This window comes from Grammomys surdaster, unplaced genomic scaffold (assembly GCF_004785775.1).
Source record: "Grammomys surdaster isolate TR1022 unplaced genomic scaffold, NIH_TR_1.0 125896, whole genome shotgun sequence".
Classification (NCBI taxonomy): domain Eukaryota; kingdom Metazoa; phylum Chordata; class Mammalia; order Rodentia; family Muridae; genus Grammomys; species Grammomys surdaster.
Window position 1 is genome coordinate 2541563 of NW_021620720.1, and position 27916 is coordinate 2569478.

General features: G+C 47.4%; 2 protein-coding genes across 3 annotated transcripts; one reads left to right on the plus strand and one right to left on the minus strand.

The window, feature by feature from the left end:
- Nucleotides 1-354: 354 nt before the first annotated feature.
- Nucleotides 355-13263, plus strand: Rasl12 (RAS like family 12). Of its 2 annotated transcripts, XM_028752358.1 has the most exons (6): nucleotides 355-474; nucleotides 2909-2956; nucleotides 3044-3100; nucleotides 8211-8284; nucleotides 8955-9145; nucleotides 11227-13263. In XM_028752358.1, exons 1-6 carry the CDS (start codon nucleotides 372-374, stop codon nucleotides 11600-11602), a joined length of 849 nt encoding a protein of 282 aa, XP_028608191.1. In that variant the 5' UTR covers nucleotides 355-371; the 3' UTR covers nucleotides 11603-13263. The 2 variants fall into 2 exon arrangements, with proteins under 2 accessions (XP_028608191.1, XP_028608192.1); XM_028752359.1 differs by lacking the exon at nucleotides 2909-2956.
- A 154-nt stretch (nucleotides 13264-13417) lies between these two features.
- Nucleotides 13418-22292, minus strand: Slc51b (solute carrier family 51 beta subunit). Its single transcript, XM_028752360.1, has 4 exons — nucleotides 22272-22292; nucleotides 16101-16221; nucleotides 14558-14648; nucleotides 13418-13639 (listed from the first exon to the last, which is right to left on the minus strand). The coding sequence occupies exons 2-4, from the start codon at nucleotides 16189-16191 to the stop codon at nucleotides 13435-13437; spliced, it is 387 nt and encodes a 128-aa protein (XP_028608193.1). The 5' UTR covers nucleotides 16192-16221; nucleotides 22272-22292; the 3' UTR covers nucleotides 13418-13434.
- Between the last annotated feature and the right edge of the window lie 5624 nt (nucleotides 22293-27916).

Consider the following 27916-nt stretch of genomic DNA (forward strand, 5'->3'; position numbering starts at 1 on the left):
GCATAAAATAAGACACCTGGCTGGGTCATGAAGTCTTAGCAAGGGGCACAAATCCTTCGTCCCAGGAGCCTGAGTTCTGCAGTGATGCTACTTGGAGTCGCCCACACAAAACACAGACGTAGAGTGCTGAGGTTGAACTGGTTGTGGTCTAAAGCAAAAGTGACACAGAAATCAACCAGAAGGCAGGGAGGGTAATTCTGTTTGCAGACTGCTCTGGATAAGGCTCAGTGGCTTTTAAAAGGTTTTTGGAGCACGGAGGCCACGCCCCGTCCACGCCCCTCCTCCAGCGGGCGGACACAGCTGGGTCGCTGGGGGCGTGCAACTAGCAGCCCATCGGGCCGGAGACCGGCGTGGCCATCTGCAGCTTCGCCATGTCGTCTGTGTTCGGCAAGCCCCGAGCTGGCAGTGGGCCGCACAGCGTGCCCCTGGAAGTTAACCTGGCTATCCTTGGGCCCCGCGGAGCAGGCAAGTCTGGTGAGTGGCGTGGAGCGCGGAGGATGAGGGCAGCTTCATCCACCAGCTCCCAGGGACTTGCTTCCCTTGGTGGTTGGGTGAGTCCCTAAGACTTTGCTTTTTGACTCAGTTTCCCTGTTGTAGGCTATCACTCTAGCCTTGCTTCTCCATCGCTTTTATCTTTAGCTGCTTGCCTGGCTCTTCCTCTGCCTCTGTTCTCGGTGCCTGTGACTCCTGTCTCCCACAAAACACTCTCTTTGTGTTTCTCTTAGGTCCTCTACTCATCTCCATCCCTGGGACCAGCAGCCAAATCTCATCAGCTGACACTAACGAGACCTGTTGGCGCTGGTCTCCAGCTCTGGGTCCCCTTTGAATTTAGTGGCATTCTTGCTACTCGTTGATCTGTGCTGTCCACCCCCTCACCACCGCCTCCAAGAAACTTAGTAGAAGTCAGTAGAGATTAGAATTTCTCAGGCTTGGGCTACTCCTCCGCTGCCAACCCTTGGGACTCTGAAACAGACTATTCTTATCAAATGTATTTGTTTCAAGCCAGACCCCTCTTGACTTTCTGGAAAAAGACTAGAGTCCCAGGTGCCAGGAACTTGTCCTTGGGAAACCTAAATCTTGGGCTAGGACTGAGATAATTTCTGTCAACCTTGAACCTTCATCACTTCTAAAAGCCATCACAGAGACCCCCAAAAGGAGTGTTTGCCCTGCTCTCTGACACTTAAAGACCCAATAAGCTGAAGATGGGTCTCCAGAAGGGGCTCCTCTGGCTGTCCAGTTCCAGCCCACAGTGAATGGCCACCAAGCCTGTGAGCTATGGTTTTTCCTTCTCCTCCTTTCCCTGAGATTCCCTGGGGAACTTTGAAGCCAGCACCCCTAGTTCAGAAGTGGGACCGAGAACACAGTTTTCCTTTGAATACCAGCCTGTTCACAGTGACTCAGCCAACGGTCAGATAGTGACTACATGGATGAAGGAATTCATTTTTATTTTTGATGCAGTCTCATGTAGCACAGGGTGTCCCAGAACCTGTTATGAAGTCAAGGATAGCCATATATTCCTGAATCTTCTGCCTTCCTCTTCCAAGCGCTGGGTTTGTAAATGTGCACCACCATTCTTGGTACTGGTAAACCTGGGGATGGAACCCAGGGCTTCACGCAGGGTAGGCAAGCACTCTACCAACTGGGTAACAGTTTCAGCGCCAGAAAGTTTAAAATACGTATTCCCTGGCTAGTAGTTTGCCAAATGGCAGTGTTAGGAATCTTTAAAAAGAATCTTATGTTTATTTTTAATCCTATCAAGAATCTAGCATAATATATTTGGCTGACTCTTGCCTTTATGCGCCGAGCTCTGAACAGAAGCAATCCTGTTAGTTCACGCTACAAGGGAAAAAGAACTACTTTTTCAAGTCTTACATTTTCAAGAGGTAACCAAGAGGGGTGTGGAAGTCCCACCGAGAGCCAAAGCCCAAGGCGTAGAGGACCCAGACTAGAGTGTGTTTACTTGGGACATAGTCCGTCATGGACCTTGTCTGGAAACTCCTGTTCTAGGGCGGAGGTGGGGGTGTGTGTGTCAGACTCTTCTCGGCAATTGCCAGTCCAATCTTCATTGACTGCAGTGGTTCTCAACCTTCCTAAGTCTACAGCCCTAATATAGTTCCTCATGACCCTCAACCATAAAATTAATTTTGTTACTACTTCATTACTGTAATTTTGCTACTGTTATGGATCATAATGTAAATATCTGTGTTTTCTGTGAAAGGGTTATTTGACTTCCAAAGGGGTCGTGACCCACAGGTTGAAAACCACTGGCTTACTGTCTCTGGCTTATAGCCAAAGCTGGAATAAATACTAAAAAATCAGTGAGACCTGTTCAAGGGTGGGGGATGTGTCCCTTGAGTTGGTGGACTCACCAGATTTCAGGATAACTAGAAAGTACGGGCTTGACCCTGGATTAGGTTGTTCACAAATACTCTGTTTGTTTGTTTGTTTGTTTGTTTGTTTTTCGAGACAGGGTTTCTCTGTGTAGTCCTGGCTGTCCTGGAACTCACTCTGTAGACCAGGCTGGCCTCGAACTCAGAAATCCACCTGCCTCTGCCTCCCAAGTGCTGGGATTAAAGGCGTGCGCCACCACCGCCCGGCCAGAAATACTCTTTTTTTTTTTTTTTTTTTTTTTCCGAGACAGGGTTTCTCTGTGTAGCCCTGGCTGTCCTGGAACTCACTCTGTAGACCAGGCTGGCCTCGAACTCAGAAATCCGCCTGCCTCTGCCTCCCAAGTACTGGGATTAAAGGCGTGCGCCACCACCGCCCGGCCCAGAAATACTCTTAAACATGCTTCTTGCAGACTTTCATGCTCACAGAAACTTTTAGAAACTAATCCCAGGGTGTGTGCAGTTAGTGGGGCTTGGCACCCTATTCCTATGTCTTCTGAGCCAATTCCTCCGCTCTGCAGCCTGGGGCCTTTGGAGAGCCAAGCTTGGTGTCAGCAGAGACCACAGAGGTCAGTTGGGTCTTCATATAGCGACAGGGACAGTGACCTCAGCTTCAGATGCGGCAGGAGCCTGAGTCTACCTCTTTCTTCTTGCAGCCCTGACTGTGAAGTTTCTCACCAAGAGGTTTATCAGCGAATATGATCCCAATCTGGGTAAGAAGCAACTCTTCCCTGGGTTTCCTGCTGCCTGGGCCCCACCTGGATGGTCCCCCGGGAGCTCCCCATGGGTGGGCCTTGTGGATCTTAGGGGAGAAGAGGATTCTTGAGTTGATTCAGTGCACACCAGACAACTGGGGGAGGGGGCTAGTCCAGCTCAAAGAACTGAGACTGTTTGCCCTAAAATATGCGGTGCAACGAGACTTTAGAAGAATGTTTTTCTTAAATTAGCAGAATGTCCACATCCAAATAGGCACAGTTATTCAAAATGTTCACTCAGTGTTCTTCGCGGGACAGCCAGACATACTATTTAAGGGATTTTCTATTGGTGCTGGACATTCTTTGAATCAGGAAGAATTTGTTTTGTTTTATAATTTTAAATTTATTGTATTTTATGTATATAAATGTTTTGGCTGCATGTATGTCTGTGCACCATGTGTGTGCCTGATCCCAACAGAGCTCAGAAGAGGGCACTGGATTCCCTGGAACTGGAGTGACAGATGAATGTGAACCACGATGTGGGTGCTGGGAATGGAACCTGAGTCTTCTGCAAGAGTAACAAGTGTTCTCAACCACTGAAACCATTTGTCCATCCCTTCCTGCACTTAGTTGTATAAAGCTAACTTTGGGTGTTGCTAAGTTGGATGCTGGCTGGATTTATTGGCTGGGTAACTTTGAGACAGTCACTTAACCTTTCTGAGCTACTATTTTCTCATCTGCCAGAGGAGCCTAGGCATAGCTGTAACAGAATTGCTGTGAGGTTTAAAGAAATGGTGCATGTTAGGCTTGTGTGTGACCCCAGCAGACTCTCGGAGAATATTTCCTTCTCCCTCAGATGGCTCCCCACGTATACTCCCCAGGGTCCCTCACGTTCATCAGACCTGGGCTGTGAAACTTATTTTTAACAGAAGGAACGTCCTCTAAAATAAACCCTAATACCCTAATGGGAAACTGATGCCCAAGACAGACAAAATTAGAATCTGATCAGCACCAAAGCCACTTCTAGCTCATGTTTACTTCTATTTGTAAACTGTCCTGAGAACAGCAAAATGTCTTTGAAAGTGATGTTGTTTTCCCATTCATTAAAATCAAATAAAGTGCTGGTGTCCCAAGGCCACCCTCCCACCCCCACCCCCACCCCCGAAAAGATGCACAGGATTCTGGGTCACAAGATAAGGCCCCATTTTGCAGTATTGCCCCCAATAGCTAACAGTTCATGCTAGACTAGAATACAGAGGAGGAAGAGTCTCAGAGCTACAGTTACTGTTTTTATTCTGAGACTGGTTGTCATGTAGTTCAAGCTAGCCTTTAAACTGTCAGTGTGGTCAAGGATGGCCTTGAGCTTCTGATCCTCCTGCATCCACTTAAGTGCTGGTGTGTGCTACCGTGCCTGGTTTATTCTGTGCTGCTGATTGAACCCAAGGCTTTGTGCATGTTCCAGCAGCTGGCTGCACCGCCAGCACCTGTATTTATTTTTTTCTCATCATCCATTTCTAACATCTCCTCTTCCCTGCTCTCCCTTCATACCCTTCCATGGGATCCCATCAGATGATCCTGGTACAGTGGTGTTTTGAGCTTCCTGGTTGAGCAATTTTGGAATTCTGATCTGATGATGGAACATGTGGTCAGAATGTCTGAGGTGGGGGGACAGACAGCAGCCTAGAATGTTTAATCACCTCAGTCTTTGGCCTCTTGTTCTCCTGAGAGCCTGTTAGCTGGAAGGTACCTGCTCCTGGTTCAAACACCTGAGTAGGCCAGACTGGGAGACCCAAGCCTCTCCTATGGAGAAAAGTCTGGACATACAAGAAGAGGGTGTGCCTCAGGAACAAGTGGCTAAAACAGCTTTTTAGCTTTTTGCAGGGTATCCCAGGAGCCTGAGCACACATTGGGACTCTTTGAGGTGGAATGGCATCCCCATTTTCAGCCTGATGTGTGGTATTAGCTATAGCTTAGATGGTCTGTCCTGTGGATTGAATTGCTTTTGAATTCTGTTTCAATTAATTACTATCAGCCAGGCTGTGGTGACTCACACCTTTAATTCCAGCACTCAGGAGGCAGAGAGAAGTGGATCTCTGTTAGTTTGAAGCCAGCCTGGTCTACAGAATGAGTTCCAGGACAGCCAGGGCTACACAGAGAAACCCTGTCTCAAACAAACAAACAAACAAACAAACAAACCCCAAACAAACAAAAAAGAATTATCATCATCTCCATTTTCTAAGAAAGAAACCAAGGTAGAGTGGACTCGGTGAGTCTCCTAACATCACAGAGCCCCCTCAGGTTCAAAGGAAGGAGGAGTTTCTCCATTTCCTGTGAACTAAAGTTATGGGTCCAGAGGTGGAGGTGTGTGAGGTCCTGGGCTCTCTGAGCCTCAGTTTCCCCATATGGAGGCTGAGACTGGAACAATCCAGTGTTCGAGTTGTGTCTCGTGGGTTGTGGCTGGAGCTGCTAGGCTCTGCATAGAAGGCATTTGCCCTGGGTGGGCAAGGGGCTCCAGTCAGTATTCTTTTGTGGCTCCTATAGGGACAATGTCAACTTCTTACTTCACTTACCTTCATCCTAGTCCTGCAAGGACAAGGACACTCGTCCTGTCTGAGGTGCCACCTGATGTACAATCATACATACCTTCATTGATGCCTTTTGTAAAATTACTATTTTAAAGACACTGAAGTCCCCAGGGTCAAGATAGGCTCTACATCACTATGCCTGGGTGAGAACCTGCCATTCCATCTCCTGAGGCCAGTCAACGGATGGCCTGAGGCTTCATCCAACTTGCGTATCTCTACAATTCTTTAGAACTCCTACTAAATAGGATACTTTATGTCAGACGTAGTTGGAAGACCATCAGATCCATCATTAGTCAGGGAGCAAGGGAGTCACAGTGGAAAGGCAGCCCAGAAGGCCTAAGTTCAAGTTACCCACTCCCACACCTCGTTAGTGGAATTAAATGAATTCAGTGTGTCTACCATGCATGCTAGGTAAACCTTCTACCATTGACTTGTATCCCCAGCCCCCCACCCCACCCCAGTTTTACAACAGGGTCTCACTACATTGCTCAGACTTGTCTTGAACTCATTCAAGCCCAGGCAAGGCTTGACCTTGCAATCCTCCTGCCTCAGCCTCCCAAAACAACCTTGTCATCTTTCTACAGCGGAGCTGACAGATGATATGCTAGCCTCTTGGGTAACAGGAATACCAGGAAGACTAAGGTTAGAGTAACACTTATCACTGGGCTGGGCAGGACTTTGCCTGTTTCGGGTCAGTGCCTAAAAGACAAGTTTGGCAGAAAAATAAGAAGTATGAACACAAGTTAGGCATCCAGCAACAGCTCTTCTTGGGCCAAATATAGTTAAGCATTTGGAACATATTTTCCATTATTTTTTTTCCTTCTTCTTCTTTGGATAAGAGCAGCTATTTATCCAAGTCCCCAAAGAGGGCCGGCGACGAGGAGCTGTCTGTGACTCAAGTTGGATGTTAGTGGACCTGGCATGTGTCCAGGCCTGCTTGACTGCCAGCGGTCGTCAGAGAGAAGTGTGTGACTGTATTTCCCCCCGGGGTAAGGGTGGTGTTCTCAGAGTGGCCACTGCCTGGAAGGCAGAGAGCACCTCAGTTTTGCCTAGAAGGGTCACCCTGTGATATGCCTGACCACATTCTGATTTCTTGGGTTTAAAGTCATAAGAACTAAAAAAAGAAAAACAAAACACAAACTGGTGAAATCCAAATAAGGTCAGTAATTTAGTTCCTAGTGTAGAACCATCATCAATTTCCTGGTTTGGCGATTGCACTGCGGCTATTATCTAAGGCGGTAACGTTGTGGGAAGCGGTGTTGACGCCGAGGGAAGCGGATGAAGAGCATGCAGGAACTGTGTGAGTTAGTAACTTCTATTTGAGTTTAAAATTATTTCTCTAGGAAAACAAATGGGTTGTGGGGGCTGCGGAGATCACTCAGTCAGTAAAGTGCTCGCTGCGTGAGCACAAGGGCCTGAGTTCGGACATCCGGCACCCGGGTCAAAATCGAGGTCTGGTGGCATGCATCTGGGGAAACAGAGATAGGTAGATCACTAGAACTCAGGATGAACTGGTGAGCTTCAGGTTCAGTGAAAGATCATGGCTCAAAAAGAGTGGTAGAGGGGTGGGGCTGGAGAGATGGCTCAGTGGTTAAGAGCACTTGGTGTTCTTCCAGAGGACTTGGGTTCTGTTTCCAGCATCCATATAGGATGCTCACAACTACCTAAAACTCTAGTGCCAAGGAATTCAGTGCTCTCTTCTGGTCTCTTCGGGCACCAGCAGACCATACAGGCACATAAATAAAAATAAGTGTAAAACCTCTTTTAAAGATAATAAAATGGAGGGATCTGGGATTTAGCTCAGCCGTAGAGCGCTTGCCCGACAAGCACAAGGCCCTGCGTTCGGTCCTCAGCTCTGAATAAAAAAATAATAAGATGGAAAGAGACGGAAGAAGACACAGATGTCAAACTCTGACCTACACACGGACATGTACACACACAGACACCATATCCTCACCCAAATAAACAGAAACAAAAGGAGAAAATAATTACCTGGGAATGTGTATCTGTCCTCTTAACTCTAGAGCTTCTTCACATTCCTCACCACCATTTCTAGATATTTATTATGAGCTGGACAGCAAGCCTGGAGTCCTAAATAGTCTTTCCACAGTCCTGGAAAACAGGGAGATTAAATGTGCTAGCTCAGGGGCTTCTGGCTGCCCTCTCCCTTTCATATCAGAAGCTTCTCTTTTCCTTTGTCTCCTATTGAGGGAAGAAGTCTTTGGGGATTCCCTGTGGGCCAGGTCCTGTGCTGGGAAGGGAAAATTGAAATTCCTGGAGGAAATGCCAACCCTCAGCTGCTGAATCTATGAGCCACAAACTTTGTGCATGGATCCAGAAACAGCCTATCCCCAGGCATGGTATATAGTGGCCTCTGACACTTCCAGCTTGACAAACAAAGAGGGACGGTAACCTGGTTGCAGCTCCCAAGGACCAGTCAAGGCTACACGAGAGTCCAGCACAGGAGGGAGCTGGGACATTGACCTTGTCCTTTATTGTGTGGCCTGCCATGCTGCTGACCTGGCTGACTATCTGTGTTGCAGAGGACACCTACAGCTCTGAGGAGACTGTGGACCACCAACCTGTGCACCTGAGGGTCATGGACACTGCAGACCTGGTAACATTAACCCTTCTCCCGACCCTTTTCCCCACTCCCTCCATCCCCCAGAGAGAGCAGATGATCAGTACAGCCCTTCCAGGTCCTGAACTCACAAGGGAATCTGGAACCCTTTAGGCTACAGTTTGCTCTGTGCCCCTGAGTGGGACTATTGACTTTTCTGGGCCTGAATCTTTCATTTGCCAAATGAGAAGGGTGATCACTGACATCTGCCCAGATATCTTAAGATGTAAGATATGCCTGTTTATGCAAGCACTTCCAGAGAGCCTGTGAACCCAAGTCTCCCCAACATAGATCTTTGTGTCCTCTCTACCCACTGCTGGAGTCAATTCTCAGAGGCTAAAGGGGCAGGGTCGACCTGACCTGAAACCAGGAGTACTCAGGTACAGCAGGTCCTGGGAGGGCCGTGCCAGAACCTTTGACTGGGTGCCCAAGTGGCCAAGGTCTCCAAGTCTCTGGCCGGGTGGTGGGAGGGAGGTTCCTGACACAATGTCTCTTTTCACACCAAGCCAAATCAACACTGAAGTGCTCCTTTGAAAAGAGATCTGTTGGGGAACAATATACAAAGACTCCGAGGTAGAAGGGGCAGCCCAGGTGAAGGCCTTCTTGCCCCCCCCCCCCACCACCAAGTTCTTCTGCCTCTCAGCTAGGGTCCTCTCTCTTACTCCAGGACACCCCCAGGAACTGTGAGCGCTACCTGAACTGGGCCCATGCCTTCCTGGTGGTGTATAGCGTCGATAGTCGCGAGAGTTTCGAGGGCAGCAGCAGCTACCTAGAGCTGTTGGCCTTGCATGCCAAGGAGACACAGCGTGGCTACCCTGCCCTGCTGCTGGGCAACAAACTCGACATGGCCCAGTACAGGTGAGTGCAGGCCTCTTGGCCCTCTTCTCTAGAGCTTGCCTGCGTACGAATGCAGGGTGGCAAGTGCTCTCAACTTCGGATAAAAGAACCGTGTTGGGAGAAGAGACTGGGAGTCTTCTAGGCAGCCAAAGACAGGAAGGGAAAGGTACCTGGGCTGCTTAGGACATGGACTGGACCCCCAAAAGGCAAAACTAGCACTCCTTCCTTTCAGGTGTCTCAGTGGTCTCTTGCATCAGCCTTGCCTGAGGCTGTGTGACATTCTGGTTGTCTTCCAGCAGCTGACTAGCCATTTAGTGACCAACTCCAATCCCAAGGAGAGGGTCTAATTTGCTCCTTGGATCAGGTGACTGCTGTGGTCCAGGCATAGTATCTCAGGCTTGCTGCCACGGTTGGCTGCTGAAGGCAGGTCTCTCTTAGAAAGGGTTGGATTTGAACCAGAGGTCACAGACTGGGCCAGAGGGCAGGTCACCATAGAATACTACAGCCGTATTTTATTTGGCTGACACTATGTTTTAAATGACTTTGACTTGGAATGCTCTAAGGTGGGGCCTCTCCCTTCAGCTGACCGCAGGCCTGCCACTCCCTGTGGCTTCTACCTCCACCCTCTCCACACATCCAAGTCACCAGCCTGGCCTTAAGGTCCTTGACACGGAGGCCTAAACTTGAGCAATCCCACTGAAAACTCTCCAGTGTGGACATTGCCCCTTGTATCCAGCACACCTGCTAGGCGTGGCACCTTCCACTCGTCCCCTCTGCTCTCGTTCTTGTTCTCCCTGAGGCCCAGGGATCGATGTTGTGGTTTTTTTTCAGAATAGGTCACACGGGCAGAGGGAGGAGAGAGTTGTGGTTTCCTGAAAGGTAACCATGGTGGTATGGGGGCCTTCTGCATGGGTGGTCCAACCTTCACCCCAGGAAAAATTGCATCTTGGGGAATTAGGGAAGTTATACAGTGGGTGAGTCACTGAAGGTGGTCTCCGAATTACTTTGGAACCTGAGAGATCAGAAGACTGGATTGTGTATGATTAGATAGTGTTCAGAATGGTGTGTGTGTCTACAGAATATTGCTTTGATCCCAATGTTTACAAAAGCGATTGTTGAGGAATGGTTTGCAAGTGAGTAACCAGGAATCTAGGACTTGAGTGAACAGGCCTGTTCCCTGGGTTTGACACATGGTGGTTTGCCCCGCCTCCATTTCAGTTGAGTACAGCACCAACAAACAGGTTAGAGTTTTGTGGCACAGCATGTCTCCCGACCCCTTGCTCCTGCCAAGTCAGCCTTGGCCCAGAGGCTTTTCCCACTGTTTCTTACCCTGGCATCCCCTCCCATCTTGGGCTGTGCCGTGGTCCTAAAGAATGGTGCCTGGGGCAGCTCATCAGTGGGTGGTGGTGGTGAGCAGGATTCAACCAAGGGGCAACCTTGGCCTCAAAACCCTCCCTACTCTGAACAAGAGCCAGTCTTCTTTTTTTTTTTTTTTCTCCACCTCCATTTCCGTGGGTTCCAGTCAGAAGCTCCTACGGACCCTGACCCTCCACTTGCAAACACTTATCCAGTCACATGGGAGTGAGGACAGCCCTCAGTGATATCACACCCTCGTCGCTGTTCTCTGTTGGCCCTCGGCTGGACAAGCAGACAAATCATCTATGAGCACCAAGAGTCTGCCAGTCACAGGCTTCCCTAGTAATCTGAGGGGTGCTACCCCTTCATTGCAAATAACTGCTTTTTTACTACTAGTCCCTCAAGCTGAGGGTGGCCATTTCTTGAGGAGGTGGGCCATGGCCTTCTTCATCTGGCCACAGGCAGGGTCTAGCATGGGAGAATTTGACTCGGCCTTTCTCTCTTCCTCGTATTCGTTCCTAAATTCCAGCTTTGGCAATCGAGGGCTGAGTCTGTAGCAGATACTATGCTAAGCACTCCATGCAAGTTGTCTTAGTCCTTACAGCCTCTAACAGTGGTGGGTACTATGATCCTGATGAGCAAACAGACTCAGAGGATGAAGATGGGTCCAGACCACTGGTGTGGGACCCTTTCTGCCTGAGTTGCAATGACATTCTCCTGACTGCCTCACCCTGGTTTCTCTCCAGGCAAGTCACCAAGGCCGAAGGTGTAGCGTTGGCAGGCAGATTCGGGTGCCTGTTTTTTGAGGTCTCTGCCTGCCTGGACTTTGAGCATGTGCAGCATGTCTTCCATGAGGCTGTGCGCGAGGCACGACGAGAGCTGGAGAAGAGTCCCCTGGCCCGGCCCCTCTTCATCTCTGAGGAGAAAGCCCTGTCCCATCAGACCCCGCTCACAGCCCGGCATGGGCTGGCCAGCTGTACTTTTAACACTCTCTCCACTGCCAGTCTGAAGGAGATGCCCACTGTGGCCCAGGCCAAGTTGGTCACTGTGAAATCATCTCGTGCCCAGAGCAAGCGCAAGGCACCCACCTTGACTCTACTGAAGGGCTTCAAGATCTTCTGAGGCTCCTTCTGCAGGAACCTTAGGCTCAGCTGATGCTTGGGGCTGCAGGGAATGGGCTGGATTGCACTCGGATGAACCAATGGCCCTTACCCTCTGGTAGATAGCAGATTCCACCTCCAGCACCAAGCAGGGTCCCTACGTGCTCACTATGTGAGCCAGAGGGACAGGCAGGGAGGCTGCTCCTGTCTGCCTCACCCTACTTCCTTGCCAGGCAAGGGCTTGGGCTCCATGGTAACCTCTGCATCCACCACCCTGGAGGGAAGCTGCCCCTGTTACAGACAGGAGTCCTGGAGTCAGCTGCAAGCAGAGGGGATCTGCAGTACAAATCCTGTGTCATGACTCTCCTGCTCCAGCCACTGCCAGACCAGCTGCAGCCCCTGTTCAAAGAGGCTTTGCCTATGTGAAGACTTGCTAACAATCTACAGGATGGCTGTCCCAGAGATCCTACCATCACCTGCTGGTAGAAAGAGGTACTCCAGCTATTCAGAGGTCCAAAGTTTATCCGAGAAAATTCTAGTTAAAATAATCCTGTGCGGAGGCTTGGATAGAGCAAAGAAATCTGGACAAGAGCCCTTCCGCACTTGCCTCTAAATGAAGGGTGCAGAGAGGGACTGAGGGTTGTCTGGGCTTGACAGCCTCCAACCTTGTTTTTCACCAGCATTGGGGGACTATTATGAGCACTTTGTTAGTAGACCCCCCCAGGACCACCCTTCTCGAGCTTAATGACCAAGATGACAGAAAGTCCAGTGACAGTCCTCAAGGAGTTCACAGCTGACAGGATCAGACATCCTCTGGTGGGAACCATTGGTCTGTCCACTGTTAAGTAAGTGCAGTCTGGTTTGGTTGGACCTAGGACCCTCAACGATGGAATTGTTCAAAGCCTATTTTGGCAAGCCAGATCCCAAAGCATGGGGTTAATAAGGCAGAATTTTACATAAACTATTTCGTGTTTTATCAAGACTCAGGTGTGAGAAGTCTGTCAAAGTCAGGGGCTACAGCTGTTTCTTATTGTTTACCACAAACTCTGGATGAGCAGGCTCAGGAGTCGGGCATGAGAAGGCCTAGGCTGGGCACCCTAGGAAACCAGCTCCTTTGGCTCCCAGACAGCAGCCCAGGAGTTTGAATCAAGATTATCTCTAACCCAGTCTTCAGCTCAAGTCTATAGCTGGAGAAGCTGCGGTCGGAGGGAGAAGCTGAGGTCGGAGGGAGAAGCTGAGGTCGGAGGGAGAAGCTGAGGTCGGAGGGAGAAGCTGAGGTCAGAGGGAGAAGCTGAGGTCAGAGGGAGAAGCTGAGGTCAGCTGGAGAAGCTGAGGTCAGAGGGAGGCCCTGATCTACTCAAGAGCACATGCTGCAAGTTCTGGCCCTTTGTTGTGATCAAAGGCCAGCTCTGAACTTTATACTTTTTTTTTTTTTTTAAGATAGGGTCACTTTATTATGTAGGTCTGGCTCCTGGAACTTGCTATGCAAACCAGGCTAGAGTTGAACTCACAGAGATCCACCTGCCTCAGCCTTCTGAGTGCTGGAATTAAAGGCTTCCACCTCGCACGGCTGAACTTTGTACTTTCGATGCAAGCCCCTTGTGTGTGCTTTGTAGACACCATCATTCGAACCCAGTACACAATTCCAGCTGCCCACCTGGAGAAGCATTTGAATAAAGGACTTTTTTTAAATAACAAATTTTCATCTGATTGTAGTTTGTTTATTGGGTCTGCTAAAAATAAGTTAGGTGGCTTGGTGGGGTATTGTCTAACCTAAGGGGTTTGAGGCCACAGAGCTGAGATCAGATCACAGTCATGTGTCTGGCTGAGGTTGCATGGTCCCCTCAATGCTCCCTAGCTCTCCGTTTCCTGTGCTTCTGGTAGAAAGACTAGTGAGGTGTCTTTCTCATTCAGCTCAGTTTCCCCCAGGGCCAAGTCCGGCTTCTCTGAGATAAGTGTCTCTTTTAGGATACCCAGGCTGCTGTTCTCCTTCATTTTGGAATCATCTAGATGCAGGTCTTCTGGAGTTTCTTTGTCTTGTGGCTGCTTCTTTCGATTTCTAGGAGGAGAAGAAATAGTATTGATGGGGGGGGGGATACTGAGTGGTTGGGTCAGGGGCCAGTAGTTAGCTTGAGGGGAGCTCCTCTGTTCAGAAGTGACAGTGGCTCCCAATGGCTCCCACTCTTGCATCTATTGTCCCACTGCAAGGCCACCTGGGAGCTAAGCTTTGATTGCCAGCCCTTCCTCTTAGAGATGAGCAAACATGGTGTCGGAGGCCAATGAAGCACATACCTGTATCACACATCTAAGTCTGCCTATTCTGAGCCCTGTGACCTTTCACCAAAGCACACTATCCTGACCCCAGGGAGGTCATCATACTTAGTACAGGTCTTCACCTGGCAGACTCTATCCCTACGATGCTGCCAGAAATCCCTAACTAACCTTCTATCTCTTACCCTACCTGTTTCTCCAAACAGGTTTATCCACACCACTGGACATGCATGTAAGACACAATCCTACACCTGACTCCCACTGCTTCCTCCACCTGACAGTCTTTCTAGTAATCCCTGAAAGTCTCTCCTTTCTCTAAGCTGGTTTACCCAAGGAACTTCTTGGATATCCTGGCCACAGTGGAAGGAACTAAGTTCCTGGCCCACAGGAGAGCAGATCTGTGTTCCTGTGGATAGCACCTTGTCTCTCAGTTGAGTTTGCTGAAAGGGATGCTTTCTGACAGGCTAAGAGGGTCCAGGGTTATAAAGGGTGACACCCTTCTGGATCATTCGGACTTACTGGCTGAGGATAGGGGATAGTGGGGGAGGGGCAGCTGCTGGGTGGTTTGTTTCATAGCTTTGGTCCTGGATGACAGCCCTCAAAAGCTGAAGAGCTAGTTTCACTAACGTGACTCCGGCTTAGATTGAGATCTAGAAAGGAAGCCCCAGTGCTCCCTATGGAGACCCACACCTAACCAACCCCTCACCTGTTTGCCAGGATGCTCCTTCTCAGGAGGTACATGCTTATGGCCACCACCAGGACTGCCAGAACCAGGATGGAATAATTCCAAGGAGCCGCTGAGGAGGGACACACAGAGAGAGAGACCCTTGAGCAGAGGCCAGGGGCCTTCAGACCCATTCATAGCTGGAGCTTGGGCTCAGGCCCATCTCAGAGAATCATTTGTTCCTTTTATGGAGACTCCCATCAAGACCCCTTGCTTTAGGAGAACTCTCCAACTGACCAGTGGGGTTGGGATGGAGACAGGGTTTCCACCCTGGACCAGCCCTGATCCTACGGAGGGGAAAAGGGGGCGGGGGGGAACGGGATTGGGGGGGACGGTGCTATGTTTGCATAATGACTGGGTAAAGGAGGTGTGAGCGGCAAGGAGGAAACTAGAATTTCAGTCTTCAATTTTATACTGCCTTTAGGAAAAGAAGGAGGAGGGGTGAGGGATGGAGTAATCACAGCCTAACTGGATGCATTTACTGTTACTGTTGTTGAAGTGGCAGACTGGGTGGTGCGTGCGCCGGGTGTCAGACTGTGACAGACTCCAAGCCTTTACCAGAATGTTCTGTTAGTGAGACTTTCCTTGATTACATTGTCTTTCTTGCTGCATAATCCCCACACCCCATGCCATATTGAGAGTTCAGTTTAAGATTTCTCACACGCCTGGCAGGCACTCCACCACGGAGGGCCAAAACTTTTAAAATAAGGTTTCACTACGTTGCCTGTGCTGGTCTTCAGTTCACCATGTGGCTCAGGCTGGCCTTGAACTTGTGCTCTTTGTGGCTGAAGCTCTTGAATAGCTAGGGTCGAGAGTCTGTGCCACCACTCCCAGCTTGCTGCTGCTGTTTCTTCTTCTTATTATTATTATATTATTATTATTATTGAATTATTTATTTATTTTATATATATGAGTACACTGTAGCTGTCTTTAGACACACCAGAAGAGGGCTTTGAATCCCATTACGGATGGTTGTGAGCCACCATGTGGTTGCTGGGAATTGAACTCAGAACCTCTGGAAGAACAGTCAATGCTCTTAACCCCTGAGCCATCTCTCCAGCCTCCTCCTCCTCCTCCTCCTCCTCTTCCTCCTCCTCCTCCTCCTCCTCCTCCTCTTCTTCTTCTTCTTCTTCTTCTTCTTCTTCTTCTTCTTCTTCTAAGACAGGGTTTCTTTCTCGAACGCACAGAGATCCATCAGCCTCTGTCTTCTGAGTGCTGGGATTAAAGACACGAGCCACCATCACTGGCCAGCTTGCTTCTTTTTTATTATACACTAAGAACATGTTATTCTCTTAGCTGTTGATTTATTTTCTGTCTCCTCTACTAGAATGGACACTCTGTGTAGGCAGAGACTTGTGTTTTGCTCACTGCTGTATCTCAGTGCTAGGGACAGTGCCTGGCACACAGTACAACTAACTTAATAAATAGTAGAGGTGATAGAGAGTGGGCCACCCATACCCTGAGGAAAAGGAAGTGGAGAATGATAGACAGTGATGAATTGCCCTGCCTACCCACCATCACCTACCATCTTCTGCACGAAAATACCAAAGCATTTCTTCCAGCAGTTCCTGGGGCACTTCGGCTCTGACTGCAGCTCCCTCTGCACTGTGGTCCATGTTCCTGCTACTGGTTGAGATGTTTCTGGCCTGTGAATAGACAAGTCTTGAGGTCCCAGCTGCCCACTTGGCCTTCCAGGTCCTGGCCTCTGAGCAGACAACTCCAGAAACATCAGGAAGTACCCTTGATTTACCTGTCCTCCTTCTCCAAACCAGCAGCTCTATAGCCCACAGGTTTAGGGCTGAAGGAGCCTGAGCCATGGCAGGAACCATCTAGGATAGGCTAAAGGCATGCGAGTGACCTTCCTGGAGATGGCCCATTGTATGTATGGCAAGGCCCAAAGGGATTTCATTTCAGGATTGCTTCTTGCAGCTGGTATGCCTTTCCTATCATTATTAAAATAGTATAATAATTCCTGGGCATTAGCTCACCTTATTGGGCAGATATTCTGCAGATCATCAAAGATGTCTTGTCTTGTAGCAATGCTATGTAGACAAATTGATGATTTCATAATTCCTAATAATGATTCCATAGACTTCTTAAATTTATATAGGTAGTTTTGAGCCCTCTACAATATGAAGGCTGCAACTAGGGCTTTGTAAACCTTTATGTGTCACAGGTTCATTGCATTAGGATAGAAAGAGGGCTTGGAATGTGTGTGTGTGTGTGCGTGTGTGTGTGTGCATATTTTCTTGCTGCAAGTGTGACTTTCTTTTCCCGGTTCACAAAGAGTTAATAGCTCCAGTTCCCCCACTGCCATACAGCATATGTTAACTACCAGAAGTCAGTGTTTATTCAGGCACAGAGAATTATAAAATAAGAGCTAAGCTTCCTATAAGGTTGGAGATCACCAGTATTTTGGTGTTGGTGACCCACCTCAACCCATTCCCTAGCCGGAGCAGGCCTGAGTGTGGCAGTGAGTCCACTGGAGATGTTCAAGAGTCAGGAGGATTGTTAGGCTAGTTCAAGGCCTGGGTAACATGGGGAGGACCAGGCCAGCATGAGGTACACAGAGACACCATGTCACAGTAAACAATCGACAGGCAGGCAGAGTGACAGTCCCTTGAAAGAAGCGCACCTTACAAGGCAGGTCACTGACTAGAACCTGTCTTCGGAAAGGTTGGAATGTTACAAATTCAGAACCAAATTATCTTGAGCCGTCTCTAGTCCCCTCGGTAACCATTTATTACTCTTCTCCAGGTCTGACCTAGCATCTTTGTGACTATCAGGCACGTCCTTTAGCAAACAGACCTCTAGCTTGTACCATTCAGGAGACTAAGAATGCGGTCCTAGAGTGTCTGGGACTACAGCAGATGCTGCTTTTGTGTACCCTGATGCTTTTTAGTGATGCACATAGAAACTGTCTTAACTTGTGCTTTTCATTGTCCTATTACCATAAAACGTCATGAGGCACTTGAGAGCCAGAGGCAGGAGGATCCCTGTGAGTTCAAGGCCAGCATGTTCACCACAGCAAGGTCCAGTACAGCCAGGGCTCCCTATCTCAAAACAACAATAACCCATCATGAAACTGCTACTACTTGGAATGTGATATTTAGAGTAACTGAGATCTGTGTTCCTGGGCCATGGACACTTACATTTGGCTTTGAAGTGAGATTTGTGGGGGTTTTGTCCATGATAGCTAGTAGATAGATACATAGATAGATAAATACATAGATAAAATAAGAATGTGATCTTAGGAGCAGGAGGGGTCTGAAGTCAGAAACTACAGAGGAGGGAGCGATTCAAATCTATAAAAATTCATAGAGTGCAGGGAAGGGGCATAGATAGGCCAGTGTGAGGCTGAGCCCCTGGCGGACTGAGAGAGCCCTTGCAATTGACACCTTCCCCTAAACTCCGCTTCTGCCAGCCAGGCAACTCCATTTCACTTTTAATGTGACCCATCTCTCCCCTCCGCACTCCCCCGCTCCCCCCCCCCCGCCTACTCCCCGTAGCCAATCACAGGCCAGTGTCTTTTCACACGCCCAGAAATCTAGCCTAGCTTAGTCTCCCTCTGGGGATCGACACGCTGCTGCCTCCTATGGGCAAGAAGCTGGAAGAGTCCTAGAAAGGCAGTTGCGGGGCACTAGGCTGCATTGGTAAGCCTTTCTTCTTTCCGTAGTGTAAGTGGCATGGGGTAGGATGGGGATAAGGACCAGAAATGGTTTCTGTTGTTGGCAAGAGAAGAGCATGAACCACTCTCCCTGAGATGGTCCCGTAGCGTGAGCCTGGTTTTGTCCCTGGGAAATAAAGCAGGTGAATCTTCCTGCTGCATTACGTCACCCAAGATTTTCTGTACTTACTTAAAGAAACGGTGACGTGACGTTATTTTTCCAAGACAGTACACTTGAAGTATTATTTCAATGTGATTGAAATCACATTATGTGATGTAAAAATATTGAGGTGTTTTGCTTTTTTTTGTTTGTTTGTTTTTGTTTTTCAAGACAGGGTTTCTCTGTGTGGCCCTGGCTGTCCTGGAACTCACTCTGTAGACCAGGCTGGCCTCGAACTCAGAAATCCGCCTGCCTCTGCCTCCCAAGTGCTGGGATTAAAGGCGTGCGTCCACCACCGCCCGGCTGCATTTTTTGATACTAGCCTCATTTCAGGGGCAGTAACAATATGTGGCTGACGGCTACTGTACTGGGTAGTCCAGGCCTTGGCCAGCATCTGGTACCCCTGACTACTCTGCAGGTTCTTGTCATCTACAAGGACTTTATAATCCCAAATTTTAAAACCTTATGTTTAGCTATTCTCGACTGCATGTGGCCTGTGGGCTGCAAGTTGAAAATCCTGATAGATTAATCTAACCAAGAATACAAAACACTTGTGATGAAAATTTTAATCCTAGATAGGGAAACAAGCTCAGCAAATAGCTAAACTGAGTTCGATTCCCAGGCCCCTCATAGTGGAAGACGAGGACTAATTCTCACCAATTGTCCTTTGATCTCTACATATGTGCCGTGACATGGGTGTATTCCCCCACCCCAAATAAATGCAATAAAGGCTTTAACTGTCCTCAAGAGGGATGTGCTATACCATTTATCAAAACTGAAAACATTCAAACAAAACAGCACATGTTTTACTAGAATATCTTTAAAGAGACATGTTAAACACATTAGGATTGTTGCCTCTGAGAAACCAAGGACAAACAGAAATCAAAGAAAATTAAAAATACATAACTGAAGATATAAAACAGGAGAAAGGGATGGAATAGATAAGTCATGAAAACAGGTTCTGGGCACTCACGAGACCCACCAAAGGCAGAGGGACCACGTGCAAAGGGTCTACAATTCTGCCTGAGACTGTCTTTGTACCCACAGCCTGGAACTTTCTCAAACAACTGAATGGCAGACAGCCAAAGGACCAAGTCCCCTTGAAAAAACAAACAGCACCGATAGACTGGAAAACAATCATTTGACCCGAGTGTCAGAGCTCAGCTTTCTTGGATATGACTATTCATGTGTGTGTCTACGTAGGTATGAATTGTGGGAAGAAAGACCTTTAGGGGGCTGGACAGAGGCTCAGGGGTTAAATGCACGCACTGGTCTTGTAAAGCAGCAGTTCTCAATCTGTGGGTCATGACCCCTCCAGGGGTTGCATATCAGATATCTTGCTTATCTGGTATTTACATTACAATTCACAACAGCAAAATTACAGTTATGAAGTACCAACAAAGTAATTTTATGGTTGGGGCGTCACCACAGCACGAGAAAATGTATTAAAGGGAGGTAGCATTGGGAAAGTTGAGAACCACTGCTGTAAAGGAACTGAGTTCAGTTCCCAGTCGCCTGGTGCTATAGTTCTAGAGAATCCAGCGCCCTTTCCCGGCTTTTACAAGTACCTGCACACACATGCACATACTCATACACACACACACACACACACACACACACATAATTAAAATTAAAAATAGAGACGTTTTAAAGACATTTGGGGACTCAGATGCCTACTTCCAACTTCCTTGATGGAGGGATGTGATAGAAAAGACAAAGTCATGAGATTGGCTAACCAATGAAGTCTGCATTTAGCCCCAGCTAACTGTTCAGAATACCGCACTGAGAAAAAGGAATTCTGGTCAGTTGCAGCCCCTGGGTTAATAACATCAGATTATTGAGGTCTAGGTAGCAGAAACTGTCTCCTTCTGAGGACTGTGATAGAACCTAGATACCAGAATGTGACATTGACTTTGAAAACCTCTGTGCTTATTTCTTTGAGTATGCCATTCATTCATAAAAGCATATGTGTGTAATTTCTTGGTGTGTGTGTGTGTGTGTGTGTGTGTGTGTATTGCTGGAGATCAAACCAAGGGCCTTACACAGGCGAGTAAGTACTCTACTACTGACCTACATTTTTTTTTAGTTGTATTTATTTTATATATATGGGTGTTTTCCTGCATGTATGTCTGTACACAGCTTGCATGCCTTATGTCCATAGAGGCCAGAAGAGAGTGTTGGATCCCTGGAACTGGAATTACAGGCAGTTGTGAGACGCCACAGAGGGCTGGGAATCAAACCCCAGTCCTCTGGAAAGGCATCCAGTGCTCTTAACCACTGTCATCTGTCCAGCTCAATCCCTCCACTCGTATGTTGTATATTCTGCACACTTATAGACATGTTTCAATGTGGTGTATATTATGCTTTTTTTGAAAGAGCAATTTTGATTTGAGATATTTAATTCATGGAACTAAGTGTATAGAGATGAATGGCTGCTTGGGCTATATCTCAGTGGTTGAGCGGCCTAACATATATGAGTTCCTGGGCCAAATTCCCAGAAGAGAGAGGCATAGGGTTAGGGACAGAAATGGAAGAAGAAGGACCAAAGGATGGAGATGGAGAGGGAGATGGGGGTGAGAAGGAGAACAGGAATATGTCAGAGAGTCGGCGGGGGGGGGGGGGGGGAGAGAGGAAGAGAAAAAAGGTGCATGTAGGCTGATATCTAAATGGAATATGTGTTCTAAATGTATATAATACATATAATAATGTTGTGATAAAGACCAAAAGCCCAAGCTCTCCCACTCTGAGATACCACAGTAGCATAGACCTGTTCACATCCATTGGCATTTAAAAGATGTGTCTACTAGCTCCTGTAATCAAATCCATGTATGATGGCTGTATGCATTTAATATAGTGTGTTACTCCCAAGAGGGGATTAAGTTTAATGTTTGTGGGCCCTAGTGGCTGTGACTTTCTACACTGTCAACTCAGCATAGTAAAACAAGGTTCTTTCCTTCCATAGATAACAGCACAGCTGGTTTCTTTTTATTTTTTCTAAAGACATGTTTATTTTATGTATATGAGTACACTGTAGCTTCAGACACACACCAGAAGAGGGCATCAGATCTCATTACAGATGATTGTGAGCCACCATGTGGTTTCTGGGAATTGAACTCAGGACCTCTGGAAGAGTAGTCAGCGCTACTCTGAGCCATCTCTCCAGCCCACAACTAATTTCAAAACCTGCAACTTGTGGGTTTGTGTGGGTGGGGGGAGTGAGAGAGAGAGAGAGAGAGAGAGAGAACATGGTAGGAACAATATACTATGTATCAGTAGCAGCACAAACTTTTCCAGGTTCTGCAGTCATCTGAGCAAAATTGTAGAGACATCCAGTCTATTCCATTAAACAAACAATCAAACAAAGTAAAAATTGGGAGCTGGAGAGATGGCTCGGCTGTTAGGACCACTTGCTGCTCTTGTAGAGGACCTGGGTTTGATTTCTAGAACCTACATAGCAGCTTACAAACATCTGTAAGTCTAGTTCCAGGAGAGCCAGCTCTGGTTTCTGACTTCTGAGGACACTGCACATGGGTGATGCACAGACATACATGCAGACAAGACAGTCATACACATAAGATCATTTTTTAAAAAAAAAGTACAAGTAACATTTCCAGAAATAGCCAAGTTCAGTTATTCTTAAGGTACCTGTCACATACTATTTTAAATATCATTATTAAATTAAACTCTATCTTTCTTTGGATGTCACTTAGTGGACATGACATTGCATTCATGGTGCAATGGTGCATGGTGTCATGGTCCCTTTGTCCCTTCTACCAAATCCCTTCATTTTAAACAGAGCTTAGACCGTTGGTGTGATTCCTGCCACAGACCCTCGTCCTCCCACCACACAGCAGGCTGAGAGCACTCACCCTGGATCCGGGATTCCTGGGACCTCAGGCTGGGTAGAGTGGCCCTGGTTTCTGTGTTTTCCTCTTCTCCCTCACGGGAACTCTCCCCAGGAATGCACAGTTGTAGCTAGGCAATCCACCTACAGAGCTCACAGCAGCCGGGGCCCATTTGGTAGCTCTGCCCTTAGCACACACCCGATGCCTTTGCTGCCAGTCCAGGGTGAATGACCCCTCGAATGCATGACCTCCTGTGACAGACTGACCCCACTTGACTCACAACCTGAAAGCGCCCGGAGCCCAGTATGATCTGACATTGCGGAGTGCCCACTCCAGTCCTCTGTCTCCTAATTACTATCAATCGTTAACCATCCAGGAAGGAGTCAAGGATCTTTCCTTTTATGGCCAGTGCTTTCTCATGGTCAAGGTCATCCTATGAACTGAAAGGAACCATAAAGTCAGACCTTGGAAGCTGGGGCTTGGGAGATTGTGTGATCAGGGGATCCACAGAGGAGGAAGCCGACCTGGGAGGGAGATGCTCCCCTATCCAGGCCAAACTGACAGTTGTCAGTGCATACATGTGTAGGCAGACTGGCTATGGGTCAGTGTCAAGTCCAAGGTCCTCTTTGACTTAAATAGTGGAGAGACCCAGCAGGTACTGGAGCTGCACTGGATGTCACACCCTGTGTTATATAATGAGTCCATTCAGTAACTGTTGATTGCCTGCTGTGTGGATAGATTGTGCACAAGGCAGGCAGAGATGCTGCTGGCTCAGAACACAAACCCCAGGGAGATGGACAGGCAACAAAGAGTAAGGGCACCGATGATGATCTGAGTTATGTCTCCTGGACCCTCATCGGAGAAGGAAAGAACCAACAACCAAGGCTGCCCTGTGTGTTTCCCCTGTTCTCACTCTCACGAATATCACAGGCAAACACACAATCATTAAAACAAAATAAAAAGATGGACCGGTGAGATGGCTCAGTGAGTAAAGGTGTTTGCTGCCAAGCCTAAAGAAATAGGTCTGGGGAGCTACAGTTGTATCACCTTATAAAGAAAAAAATGAATGGGGCTTGAGAGATGACTCAGCGGTTAAGAGCACTGACTGCTCTTCCAGAGGTTCTGAGTTTAAGTCCCAACAACCACATGGTGGCTCACAACCATCTGTAATGAGATCAGATGCCCTCATCTGGTGTGTCTGAAGACAGCCACAGTGTACTCACATACATAAAAATAAATAAATAAATAAATAAATAAATAAATAAATAAATCTATCTTTAAAGAAGAAGGAGAAGAAGGAGAAGAAGGAGAAGAAGGAGAAGGAGAAGGAGGAGAAGGAGAAGAAGAAGAAGAAGAAGAAGAAGAAGAAGAAGAAGAAGAAGAAGAAGAAGAAGAAGAAGAAGAAGAAGACCGAGCTAACCATAAAACCCCAAGCAGTGGATTCAAGGACAAGGAGGAAACCAGGGATGTGGGGAGTTTGAGAAACAAGAAGGTGGCCAGAGAGGAAGGAGGAGCCCTGCGATTAGGAGAAATGGTAAGAAGTCAAGTCAGACGATCACAGGGACATTTCAGGTGGAGAACTGACATGGTCCTGTTGACCTTGCCCTAGGACAGCTTGTCCTGCTGAGTGGACACTGGATTACAGGAAACAGGAGAGGGTCAGGGGACCGCTGGGTGGCTCCTGCCCTCCAGGCTGGTGGCAGTAGAGAAGTAGAGAAGAGTCAGGGTGTGTTTCAGAAACGAAGGTCTCTGAGCAGAGTTCTGAGAAAGGGGAAGACAACCCGTGCAAACAAGGAATTTATTAGCTCCTATTACAAGGAAAGGCAGGGTGGGGGGCAGATGTCAGGGATGGCTGGAAGTAAAGCTCAAAGCTCCTGAGCCGTTTCCTTCTCTGTCTCTCTCCTCCTAGGTTTATTAGTTCACATTGGCCCTCACCAGGAAGTCAAGCCAAGCTGCAGGATACCGAAGCCCACACTCTTATACTCAGAGGGGAAGGGGTCCATTTGCTTAGTTTTGAATATTTCTAGAGAAAGACTATCACTATCCTGGTCTGTGTCCTCTATGTGTCTTGGACCAATTGTTCCAACGGAGGCAGGTGAGGTTACATTCTTCAGATGGCCAGCCCAAGTGTCAAACCCATCATGTCTCCAAGAGTGAGAGGCTGTGTGGTGGTCAGATGCCCCCATGTGATCCCTGTGTGACCACCTGACAGGGTCCTTTCTAAGTGCTGCAAAGCTCTGGCAGGTGTTCCCCTTGAAGCACAGCCTGCCCAGATTCTCCTCTGCTACTGGATTCCCACCCCACTTTTTTTTTTTCTGACTCCTCTAACTCTAGCTCCTTCTGTGTCCCCTATCCAATGACATCATCCCATGCTGCCCTGGGACAGGAATTATTCATTCACTATTGTCGCATGACATTTGGTGACTCTCCCACAGGATTTTTATTTATACCCTGTGGGATGTTGGTTTTGCTATGTTTGAAGTGATGGGGTAGTTATTTGGTTATTGTTTTTAAAAAAACAAAGTCCCATGCAGTCTAGGCTGGTCTTGAACCTGAAATATATCTGAGGCTGGCCGTGAACTGATTCCCCCTGACTCCACCTCCCAAGTGCCAAGATTACAGTCATGGCTACTGTACCCAGGTAAGGAGACGCTGCAGAGTGAACCTGGGGCTCTGCATGCCAGGCGAGCACCCTATTGACCAAGCCACATCCCCAGCTGTGAATGGTGTTTTATAAGAAAATGTCAACCCCTCTACTTTTAAAAACTTATACTTATTTATTTATTGTGTGGATGTATGTGGGCCCATGCATGCTGGTGTGTCCATGAGTAGACATGGAAGGCATGTAGGCATGTGAAGGTGTTCTGACATTCATGGAGGTTAGAGGAGAACTCTGAGAAGTTGGTTCTCTCCTTCCAGCATACAAGATCATGGACATCAGGCTTAGCATCTCTCACCCACTGAATTATCTCTACTTCATGCCTCTTTCTAGAATATCTGTTATAATGGTAAAAAGGACGTCTGAGGACAGAGGTCATTGAATAACATTCCATAGGTCAACTCTGACTGGCAGGTTGTCTTATATACCATTTTTTTAAAAAATGATTTATTTTTATTTTATTTATGAATATGAGTGCTCTGTCTGCATGCACACCAGAAGAGGGCATCAGATCCCATTACAGATGGTTGTGAGCCACCATGTGGTTGCTGAGAATTGAACTCGGGACTTCTGGTAGAGCAGCCAGTGCTCTTTACCGCTGATCCATCTCTCCAGTCCTATGTGTGCAGTTTTGTTTGAACGTGCTACACTTATTTGATTATGTAATATCTGGCTGCCTCGGACTAGGCTAGCAGAACTGAACATCATTAATAGTCTGCTTTGGTTGGAGGCGGGCCTTGATAAGTCGACCAGGCTAACCTTGAACTCACAGAGATCTGTCTGTCTCTGCCTCTCAGAACAATAATCAGTTTTGTTTGTTTTAATTTGTATATTTTATTATTCTATATATGGGAGTGTTGCCTGCATGTGTCTCTGTCACATGTATGGCTGGTGTCTGAGGAGGTCAGAAAAGAGCCTTGGCTTTTCTAACCAGGGACTAGAGTTAGGTGGACATGGGTGAGTATGTATGCTTGTATGCATGTTCATGAGTATGTATGTATTGTTTCACATACGTGAAGACCAGAGGACAACTTGGAACCAGTTTTCTCCTTCGATCACGTGAGTTCCTGGTATTGAACTTAGGCCATCTGTCTTGATGGCAAATGCCTTTTAATACTGAGCCCTCTTGCCAGCCCCTGGAAGCCAATTTAATATTATTTTTCAAACAATGGTTTCTCCCAGTCCCCAGTAACAGCATGTTATCCTCTCAGCAGAGAGAACTTCATCGGAAATAAAGTGAAAGGAAGGGGATAATACAAGAAGATAACCAAACGGGGCAGAGATGTATGCACAAGGTTGTTCAGTGAAGCCAAGTGTAACAACACTCCTGTAATCCCAGCACTCTGGAGGCTGAGTCAGGAGAATTGCTATGAGCTCAAGGCCAGCCTGGACTACACAGTCAGGACCAACGCAGCAAGATTTTATCTTGAGATAGTAAAATAAATAAATGTTTAAAAAGGGAGCAGTCTGGGGGTTAAAGCTCAGTAGTAGAGCACATGCCTAGTATGCTTGAGACCCTGGCTTCAATGTGTAGCTCTAGAAAAAAAAATCTATAAATGACTTCTGCTGCAGCAGCATGCATCTGTAAACCCAGTACTTGGAAGGCAAAAGACAAGAGACTCATCACAAGTTTTAGGTCAGCCTGATAAGAAAATGTTCCAGGACAGCTGGGATTGCCTAGTGAGACCTTGTCTAAGCAATAACAAAGGACCGGTCTTGGTAGTAGATGTCATTAGTCCCAGCACTTGGGAGGTAGAGACAGGAAGATCTCTGTGAGTTCGAGGCCAGCCTGATCTACAGAGCCAGTTCTGGGACAGCCAGGACTACATAGGGAGACCCTGTCTTCAACAAACAATCATCATCAATAACAAAAATGTACACTTCACCACACTCCCTCGAGGGACTAATTTTCATGTTAAAGCCAGAGTGGAGGGAGGAATCAAACAGTGGAATTTGTGATATTTTGATAAATGGTGTGGGAGGGGGGAAATAATGGAATCCATAATCATTGGTTGTAGGCCCTGACTTGATCTCTACACATGAAAGGTCATGAAGGGCTGTCACGTGTCCCAAGGCAAGCCATCTTTGTGCAGAAGTAAAATCATCTTGGTAAATTGATGCTTGTTCAGAAAATACTATTGAGATGCATATTTTACTGGGGACACACTGAAGACTCAGTGTGGGAAGTGCCTTTCTCCTGTTTGTTCTATCTGTAGTGCTTGGGACTTTCTATGTCATTGACCTCAGTTTATCATCCTCACTTCTTTCTATTACTGTGGCTCCTTAATGCTAGTTACATTGTAACTAAATATATCTTCTTCTTCAGCTGCTGCCTGAATCAGAGTCCAAATGTAAAAGAAACTCAAAGTCTAACAGCTCTCTATGTAGCCCTGCTTGTTCTGGAAGTTTAATCATTGCGAGATACAATGTTTGACTAGTTTAATTTTAAGACTAAGTGCACAATATCATGCTTGAAAAACACTAAGCTTTCTGTCAGTGAACACTGCATGTTAAGAATGCACGTGCATTCTTCAAGGGGCCCTCTGTTAGTGTTCAGTTGACCTTAGCACTCGTGAACACATAATGCCAGGCATGTTGACATGTACCTGTAATCTAAGAATTCAGGAGATGGAGTCAGGAAGATCCAGAGTTTAAGCCCCTCAAGGATTATCAGAAAGAAATGTGGAAGCACTTTTATCAGACATCATAATTTCGTTCCAGATGGAAGTTGTCTTCAGCTGTCTTCAGGCTCACCACAAGAGGGCATCAGATCCCATTACAGATGATTGTGAGCCACCATGTGGTTGCTGGGAATTGAACTTAGGACCTCTTAAAGAGCAGTTAATGCTCTTAAACACTGAGCCATCTCTCCAGCCCTGATCCCTTTTTACATTAAAAACAAAACAAAAGCAAAAACAAAGGGAAGCTAGCAGACCAAGAAAGCAGAGACAAGCATACCAGCCAAAGCCCTGGCACCCACACTGATATTATTTCTTTAGCTCAGCTTCCA

Coding starts and splice junctions, on each gene's coding strand:
- Slc51b (XM_028752360.1), bottom strand. CDS start 16,191: ATGGACCACAGTGCAGAGGGAGCTGCAGTCAGAGCCGAAGTGCCCCAG. Junction 14,649..16,100: donor GTATTTTCGTGCAGAAGATG/GTAGGTGATGGT, acceptor GTCCCTCCTCAG/CGGCTCCTTGGAATTATTCC. Junction 13,640..14,557: donor AGGAGCATCCTGGCAAACAG/GTGAGGGGTTGG, acceptor TTCTCCTCCTAG/AAATCGAAAGAAGCAGCCAC.
- Rasl12 (XM_028752358.1), top strand. CDS start 372: ATGTCGTCTGTGTTCGGCAAGCCCCGAGCTGGCAGTGGGCCGCACAGC. Junction 3,101..8,210: donor CGAATATGATCCCAATCTGG/GTAAGAAGCAAC, acceptor TCTGTGTTGCAG/AGGACACCTACAGCTCTGAG. Junction 8,285..8,954: donor TCATGGACACTGCAGACCTG/GTAACATTAACC, acceptor CTCTTACTCCAG/GACACCCCCAGGAACTGTGA.